Raw genomic sequence first — 8,546 nt, forward strand, 5'->3', positions numbered from 1 at the left:
TCTTGAAACGTGGTCATGATTTATGTTTGACTTCGGGTCAGGTTTCCCAGGGCAAGTCCTTGTAACAAAGCTATCGTACGAGTTGACAGAATGGATAGTACTATCTCCAACCGAAACAATAACACGAGTCTCACACAATTCCGCCCTCTGTAACCTGCAGTGCCCTCTTTGCTTAGTCCACCAAAATTGATGAGTTCAATGTCAAAGACACTAAAACAAGGCGCATAATTACTGATGTATTGTAATCACAGAGCAAGTTAGAAGACCTGGGGGGTCAAAACCTTCTCTGATAATTAATAAAATAACAATATAACCTTGGACATAGTTACTTGAACATGAATAGCAGTCATGTAGGTCAGGTGAATGATGTCTTGAAGGCTGTAGCGAGGGAGAGGGCTTTTGAACTGTGAGTGAACTGAAGTGGGCTGAGAGGACACAATATTAAGTTCAAACATGTGATATGTACAGGTAATGAAATGCTCTGTATACAAAGCAGGAGGACTAAAGAGACTTATCGACTAATTTAATTGACACAAGAAACTTGCTCAAATCTCTCTCTCCTTATGTGTACAGTACCTCTATCTCACCTTGATGAAGAGTAAAATGCAACTCTAGAAACAGAGCCTTTGATAGAACTTGCATTATGATATCAGACATACCTGAGACACATTGCCCTCTCCCCAGTGCGCCAAAGTTCCAGTCCCAAACTACAGCCCCAGTGGTGTGGCTATCCTATTAGCTGGCCACCATCCAGCAGCGTCCTAGCAGACTGGCTCAGGTCCAAAAGTGGGCAAACCCACCCTGGCGTTTGATCCCCGGGGTCGGCTCCAGCCAGACCAGGCATTGTGTCCCAAACAATGCGCCCCAGACCCACTGAACTATAAACATTATCCCTTTGTGGGCTGTTCCCTGGAGACACCCACGGTCAGGAAACTGGACTCCTGTTCAAATTTAGAAAGTCAATACCTCCTTCTCTCCGTGCTGACTTGGCATGCAAGATTGTTACTGATAGGGCAGGAATGTCGCTGTCGCTGAGGTAATCTTGAATTTATAGTCTGTCCAGAATGCAAAGCTAGTTAGTGGGGTATGTCTTGAAGCTTAATTTGGAAGCCTAACTTGTACTGATACACAAGGAATTTCTAATATAAGACATAAGGAAGAATTTGTGTTTCTCAAGTTGTAATTAAAGTGCAATTAAATTTAGCTTGCAGGCAGATACTTACAGACATACTTAAGGTATCTGTAAAGTCATCATTCTCTTGAAACTCAATTCCTGCAGTACTTCATCCTGGCCAGTTGAGAGCAGTAGTCAAGGTTTATTGTAGTACAATGACCATCCCCCCCTCGAGAGGCCTTCCTGTTCCCCATCGGATCAGCTGACTGTGTGTGATGGTCAGGAGACCTCTGTAGCAGCTAGCTCACGACCTGTTCAGCAATTATGAACAGTGATCCATAACACGGACTGAATACTGAATATTGTTAACTATCAACAATTATTTTCATTTGAAGTAAGGTAAGACTCCCTAAAATGTCATTAGCTAGCAACAGTTAGCTTTCTCTTTGGTCTGTTGTGCTGTTGAGTGCTGCTACTTCTGTTTGCTAAGCTAGCTAATAGCGTATAATGTCGTGTAATCCTGTACGTCCAGCTACAACGCAAGAAGAAATTTAAAAAATAACTAGTTCCTAGCCGAGGTTCGACCTCTGCATGATAAAATACATGTTGTATTTTCAAACAAGGCCCATCTACACAAGTCGCAGATGTCAGAGAGAGCTGTCAGCCAGTGTCACAGTAAACGGTCATTCCTTAGTAAAGGTTGCTCGTTGGGCCAGGCTTTCTTAATAATAATTTTAAAAAAAACATTCAGTTGGTTACCATAAATATTTCTGTCTTTCAGCCCTCCTGCACCCTCCAGTGACCTGTTCAGAATTGTTGTCAGTCTGTAGCAGCCATGACAGAGTTTTGGTTGATTTCTGCTCCTGGAGAGAAGACATGCCAGCAAACCTGGGACAAGATGATGGTGGCCACAACAAAGACCAATAACATCTCTACCAACAACAAGTTCAACATACCAGACCTCAAGGTTTGTTTACCTTTCTTATGGCGTTGTGTTTATTCTTTATAATCCTGTGAGTCTGTTGAATCTGAATTGTGTTGGGTTGCAGTGTAATCTACATTTTGAATGCATATCATCTGAATTGCTGGTTGTGCTTTGAATCCCTTCAAATTTTGGGGATGCGCTTGTTTAATTGATTTACATGGGGTGAGCGTTCCCGGCCAATAGTGCCAAACGTACAAAAATCCACCCATCTGGCCAGTCACACGTTGTAAATTAAACTCAAAATGTATTTGAAAGGATTTGAAGCATCAGATTTACAGACGGATCCTCGCCTCGTTACTCACCGTCCCGTGGGTGGAGGGACCTCGCTGACCTCTCGCCACGTGGGCTCGGGATGTTTTCTTGGAACTGTTTGCGACGCACTAAGGAGTTCCCACAAAAGAGTCGCCGTCCTAAACACACGGGGCCCCCCTGCACGTCACAGGCAACCGACGAGGCCCCTCAAGTCTCTATCAAAACACTGTTCTGCAGGCTCCACAAAGACCCTCTGTCCCAGGACTGCACAGCCCAATCACTCACGTGGTCCTGCTTGTGTCTTTTTCTTCTCCTCCAGGTGGGAACGCTCGATGTCTTAGTGGGCCTGTCTGACGAGCTGGCCAAACTGGACCAGTTTGTTGAAAGGTAGGGCCTACTCTTGTATTCCTCCATCCAGCATTGAATATGGTTATAATCAGAGCCAAATTGGGACTGTAGGCCAAGCTGTTGGTAGGAGTGTTATCAACATAGCACAGGTCTGGGCTACACATCCATTTCAGAACTATTGATATCAGATCAGTGAAATGACAGAGGCGCATCATAAGCACAAAGGTGTTGAGCTGGACGGACAAGCCACAGAGTGTTTTTGTTGAGGCAGCATGCCTGACCGGTGAGGGCCGGTCAGTCTCTGATCCTGGAAGCCTGGACCCAGGCCCAGCCCTCTAATCCCTTCCCTGCCTTGTAGAAAGGAGGAATTTCACACAGACATGAGTCTACCAGCCCCTGCGGACTAAAGTTAGCAATTTGCAGTTGGGTGACACATCAGCATCTCTTTCCTGGGTGATATTTAAACCTGGTGACTTATGGGCTTGTTGGTGATTTTGAAGAAGTTATATATAAACGTTGGAAAACCTGAGGTCCAAAACTCACACGTCCTGGGCTTCCTCTGATGAGCGCCTGGGAAAGGCCAACATTAGCTGGAAGCCCCAGAGGAACCACAGACTACAGAAGCCTGCGGCCAGTCCTCCTAACCCAGCCTCTGTACTTTAGTGCCATTTCAAATCAAAACTGTTCAATTCGATATCAATCTCTGAAATACAATTTCAGATTTAGCATATAATATTCCATTTGAACATTTTAAATTTTAAAGCTATTACTTTCTAATTTAATTTGTGCTGGCACCATAAGCACTGAATAGCTCCAGAGGCGTGCTGTTTGCAGGATACAGGGGTGAGATTTACATTTACATTTAGTCATTTAGCAGACGCTCTTATCCAGAGCGACTTACAGTAAGTACAGGGACATTCCCCCGAGGCAAGTAGGGTGAAGTGCCTTGCCCAAGGACACAACGTCAGTTGGCATGACCGGGAATCGAACTGGCAACCTTCGGATTACTAGCCCGATTCCCTCACCGCTCAGCCACCTGACTCCCTAGATGAGATGAGATCTAGAACCTCAAACAGACATTTAGCTAGCTTGGTATTTCATTATGCAGACATCATTGTCCTTCATGAGTCGTTTTCTACTATCATGAACAGTGTTAAGCATACAGATCTGTTATTGGTTCTTCACATAATAATGTAATATCATATGAGCACATGAGGGGTCAATTCTACGCATCTTGAACAGTGTTGGACTATAAACATATTTTAGTATTAAAGTAGGGATATAACTGCACAGTTACATGTTATAAGCCCAGGCCTAAGGCCCTGGAATAGGGCTAAACTGGAGAGCGAGGAGAGCACAGTGATGCTCTACATGCGTCGCTCGGTTCGGAGGGTCCGCTTTGATGCCTTTGAACAACGTGTGTTATGAAAACATACTACCCTGAATGGGCCTACCAGCAGTGTGTGATCTTTTTGATGTTGCTGGGCTCCTGCCCAGCCTGCCTGCCTCACTGTCTCCTGGCTGTTCACAGTGTGGTGAGGAAAGTGGCTCAGTACATGGCCGATGTGCTGGAGGACAGCCGGGACAAGGTCCAGGAGAACCTGCTTGCTAACGGAGGTAAGCTAGCTCAGGCTACTGGAGCTAAGTTGACTTTAACAGCATGCCTCTGGTCACACACTGCCATACTTGCGGTGCACTTGATTTATACTATACATCACATTGACCCTCCCCCCCCCTCCCTCCCAGTGGACCTGGTCACCTATATCACACGGTTCCAGTGGGACATGGCTAAGTACCCCATCAAACAGTCCTTGAAAAACATCTCTGAAATCATTTCTAAGGCAAGTCACACCCAGCCCCCTCACAGACAGTTTACCTGTTGCCTTTTAATTCGGTCTGTCAGTACCTTTTATATTGAGTGAGTATGCTGCGGAGTATTCTCTGAGCATGTCTCCATGTTGGTTCTCCTCTACAGCAAGTGACCCAAATTGACAACGACCTGAAGGCCAGGGCGTCGGCCTACAACAACCTGAAAGGGAACCTGCAGAACCTGGAGAGGAAGAACGCGTGAGTCCTACTTCCCACAGCCCCCTGACCCCTGAGTCTGTAACGCTCTTTTAGATGATCTTGTCCAAGTGTTAGGAAAACATATTAGTTTGTAAAACCAAGCAATATTCATATTAAAGACCCTCATAGAAGATATAGTTCGATAGTGATACTATATAGTATCAATTATATGTATGTATCTCGAAACAATGATAATTTCGAGTAATATTTTGGCAGAACTCTTTGTTGTGTGCGATTGGTGTTCTGCAATACTGCTGTCTCTCACTAGGGGGAGCCTCCTGACAAGAAGTCTTGCTGACATTGTCAAGAAGGATGACTTTGTTGTTGACTCCGAGTACCTGATCACTATGCTGGTGGTTGTACCAAAGTAAGACTTTCTACCGCCACTTAATGTCAAAATCATATTAATCTAATTTGTTCAAGGCCAGTTGTTGGACAGCAGAGGGGTTCTGATGAACTATACTACTGTTCTCTTTTCAGGACCGGTTATGCTGACTGGCAGAAGAACTATGAAACTCTTGCTGAGATGGTGGTGCCCAGATCCACCAAGTAAGTTCATATTGGAGGTCAAGATTCGGAACCTGCATAATTAGGTTGATTGTTTAACACTAGAGTGCTTTTAGGTATGGATTTATGCGTTAGGTATATATTTATGTATCTGTGTGTGCGTGTGTGAAACAGCCTGCTTTTTGAGGACCATGACAGCGGTCTCTTCAGCGTGACTCTCTTCAGGAAGGCCCTCGACGACTTCAAACACAAGGCCAGGGAGAACAGGTAAGCTCCCACCGCCTGGTCCAGGACTCACGCACACACACACACGTTCTGGGCCCTGAACTCTGACCCCTGACCCCGCCTCTGACCCCAGGTTCACAGTGAGGGACTTCCAGTACAACGAGGAGGAGCTGAAGGCCGACAAGGAGGAGATGACTCGGCTGTCCACGGACAAGAAGAAGCAGTTTGTACGTGTTCTCCAGGCCTTCTGCATGTCTCCAGACACTGCCAACGTTGTCTGGTCTCCAGACACTGCACTGGGTATCCATCAGAGTGATTCTAGATCAGTGGCGATTTCTTTAAGACTGCAAGGGAATCTCGGCTTCCCGTAAAATGTCAAAAAATGTATGGTCAAATGTTTACTATTGTGTTAACATTTTAAATACGTTAGAACACGTTCATCTCGAAGACGAGTCCGTTCAGAATCGGCTACATATGGCAGCAGGTCGACTGACTCGATTTCCTTCTCATAATTTCCTGTAGCGTCACAGTGCATTTCCCTGTTGAAGTCAAGCGTCCATGGACTTTAATGGGGCTGCTTTGAACAGTTTTTTTCAGTGCTTTGAAACTATACGGTCATTGGATAAATGCTGCGATTATGTCCCGCCCTGGACGCTCAGCGTCTCTGGGGGTGAATGGAGGAGTGGGCTGGCCTGGACGCCGGGCTTCTGCGTGATGATTGGAGGGTCTGTCGAAAGACTGCGTCTCCTTTTGATTGACAGCAAATTTGTACTATAAAAAGTCGCAGAAGATATTCGAGCTCAGTCCCATCGCGGATTTTGCAAGTGTAGTCCAAAGACTAACTGCTGCAACATATTTCTTGGTATTTGCTTGGCGAAATTGCTAGCCAATTCTCATCATACATTTCATACAATTATACACCACATTTCTTGTTTCAGTTTAACCTAATTCCCACATTTCCTTCGAGTTTAATATTGTTTTGTTAGATCGTTCAATCATTCATACAGTAGACTAGGTTAGAGTGAACTAGCCAGTGAACTAGCAAAATAAATGGAAAATGTATATGATGTAGGCCGAAAATGAGCTTCCCCTATTTGAAAGACCAGCAGCCGCTGATCCAGAACCACTGTTCTACATTTACATTTAGTCATTTAGCAGACGCTCTTATCCAGAGCGACTTACAGTAAGTACAGGGACATTCCCCCGAGGCAAGCAGGATGAAGTGCCTTGCCCAAGGACACAACGTCAGTTGGCATGACCGGGAATCGAACTGGCAACCTTCGGATTACTAGCCCGATTCCCTCACCGCTCAGCCACCTGACTCCCTGTTCTGGATCAGTGGTTCTCATCCCTGGTCCTCAAGTACCCCCTGTCCTGCATGTTTTAGATGTTTCCCTGCTCCAACACACCTGATTCAAATGAATGGGACGTTATCTAGTAATGCAGAAGCCTGCTAACGACCATTTATTTGAAAACATGCAGGACAGGGGGTACTTGAGGACCAGGGTTGAGAACCACTGTTCTAGATGCTTCAGTTATAGGAGGCCCCAGGGAGAATTGCCCCCGGCTTCACACATGCAATGCCGCATAGCACAGTGACATGGGGCAGTGCATGCTCTGCACATGTCTCAGTGGGACATTATTGAGTAGCTGTAGTGAGCCTGTGGAGGCCTTAACCCTGGTCCTCCTCCTCTCTCTGCAGGGGCCTCTGGTTCGGTGGCTCAAAGTGAACTTCAGTGAGGCCTTCATTGCCTGGATCCACATCAAGGCTCTGAGGGTGTTTGTGGAATCTGTCCTCAGGTAATTGTGGTGGCCATTTTGTTGCTGTCTTAAACCTTCAATGCCGTTTTAGTTGTTCTCTCTGTTAGGGAAGAAGGGGGTCCCCTGACATCAGTCTTGCTTAATGGTGCGTGTGTGTGGTGTGTGTGTGTGTCTGTGTGTGTGTCTCTACAGGTATGGGTTACCGGTGAACTTCCAGGCCATGCTTCTCCAGCCCAACAAGAAGAATGTGAAGAAGCTGCGCGAGGTCCTGTTTGACCTGTACAAGCACCTGGACAGCAGCGCAGCGGCCATCATGGACGTGAGTATGAGTGAAGGGATGACAGTGGTGTGCACAGAATGGCCTCATTCACGTTTATAGTGGTTTGCAGAGCTGCGGCAAGTAACAGTGGGCATTCATGTGAGATGTGAATGTGCGTCTTGTGCCTCCAGTCTGCTATGGACATCCCTGGTCTGAACTTGAGTCAACAGGAGTACTACCCATACGTCTACTACAAGATAGACTGCAACCTGCTGGACTTCAAAGTCTAACATCTCCCGGTTTGCCCTGTATTTAGGTTGAGATGCTATGAGTACAAACTAACCTGTGTTTTGCTGTCTTCTTCGGCTTGTCTCGCTCCTTTACCCTGATCACCCCGCCTTCTTCCTGAAGGGGAGGGGTCTCATCGCCCTAATAAGCCTTCCCCCAGCTTGTCTGGGGTACACTGCCCCCCAGTCCCCCCCCCCCCTGCCCCCCAGATTTGCATGCTCATTCCATGTGGTGTGAAAAAGCACTGAAAGAGCTTCTTCTGCCACTCTTAACTGTGTGGTCAAAAATCAAGTTGGTGTTTGTTGTTTTGTTCTTTTTTGTTTACATTTTTTTTTTTATGGCAAAGTATTTACAGTGTGTGCTGAGATGAGGTGAAAGAATCTATTGATTGGATTTTAATAAAGGTACAGAAGGATTATGGGTATTTTCAGTCATTCCTTCCACATGTGTGGTGCACGTTGATAGCTGAGTATTTCAGTGGTCCTCATTGTTAATTTGTGCTGTGAGTAATTTGGTATTTTTCTCATAAATCGAAGCACATCCGGTTTACTTGTTTTAAGGTAGTAGTCCATTCTGAAACAATTTGTGTAACAAAATGTGTGTCTCATGTTGTGTATATTTGATGTCAAAAGAGAGATATATATATATATGTGTGTGTATATGTGAACAATGTGTATGTCGTACATATTCAAATATGAATAAATAATATAAGGACTGGTATTTGTTTTAATTCATTTAGT

At 45.4% G+C, this 8,546-nt stretch overlaps 1 protein-coding gene across 2 annotated transcripts; it reads left to right on the top strand.

The window, feature by feature from the left end:
• The first annotated feature begins 1,375 nt into the window (after positions 1 to 1,375).
• Positions 1,376 to 8,520, top strand: LOC136944300 (V-type proton ATPase subunit C 1-A-like). Of its 2 annotated transcripts, none has more exons than XM_067238013.1 (13): positions 1,376 to 1,508; positions 1,896 to 2,081; positions 2,671 to 2,738; positions 4,231 to 4,316; positions 4,446 to 4,544; positions 4,679 to 4,766; positions 5,035 to 5,133; positions 5,247 to 5,315; positions 5,448 to 5,540; positions 5,632 to 5,725; positions 7,201 to 7,298; positions 7,452 to 7,578; positions 7,710 to 8,520. In XM_067238013.1, the coding sequence occupies exons 2-13, from the start codon at positions 1,950 to 1,952 to the stop codon at positions 7,806 to 7,808; spliced, it is 1,152 nt and encodes a 383-aa protein (XP_067094114.1). In that variant the 5' UTR covers positions 1,376 to 1,508; positions 1,896 to 1,949; the 3' UTR covers positions 7,809 to 8,520. The 2 variants fall into 2 exon arrangements, with proteins under 2 accessions (XP_067094114.1, XP_067094113.1); XM_067238012.1 differs by having other exon boundaries at positions 1,385 to 1,513.
• Positions 8,521 to 8,546: the final 26 nt, after the last annotated feature.

Source organism: Osmerus mordax, chromosome 6 (genome assembly GCF_038355195.1).
Source record: "Osmerus mordax isolate fOsmMor3 chromosome 6, fOsmMor3.pri, whole genome shotgun sequence".
In the NCBI taxonomy this organism is placed as follows: Eukaryota; Metazoa; Chordata; class Actinopteri; order Osmeriformes; family Osmeridae; genus Osmerus; species Osmerus mordax.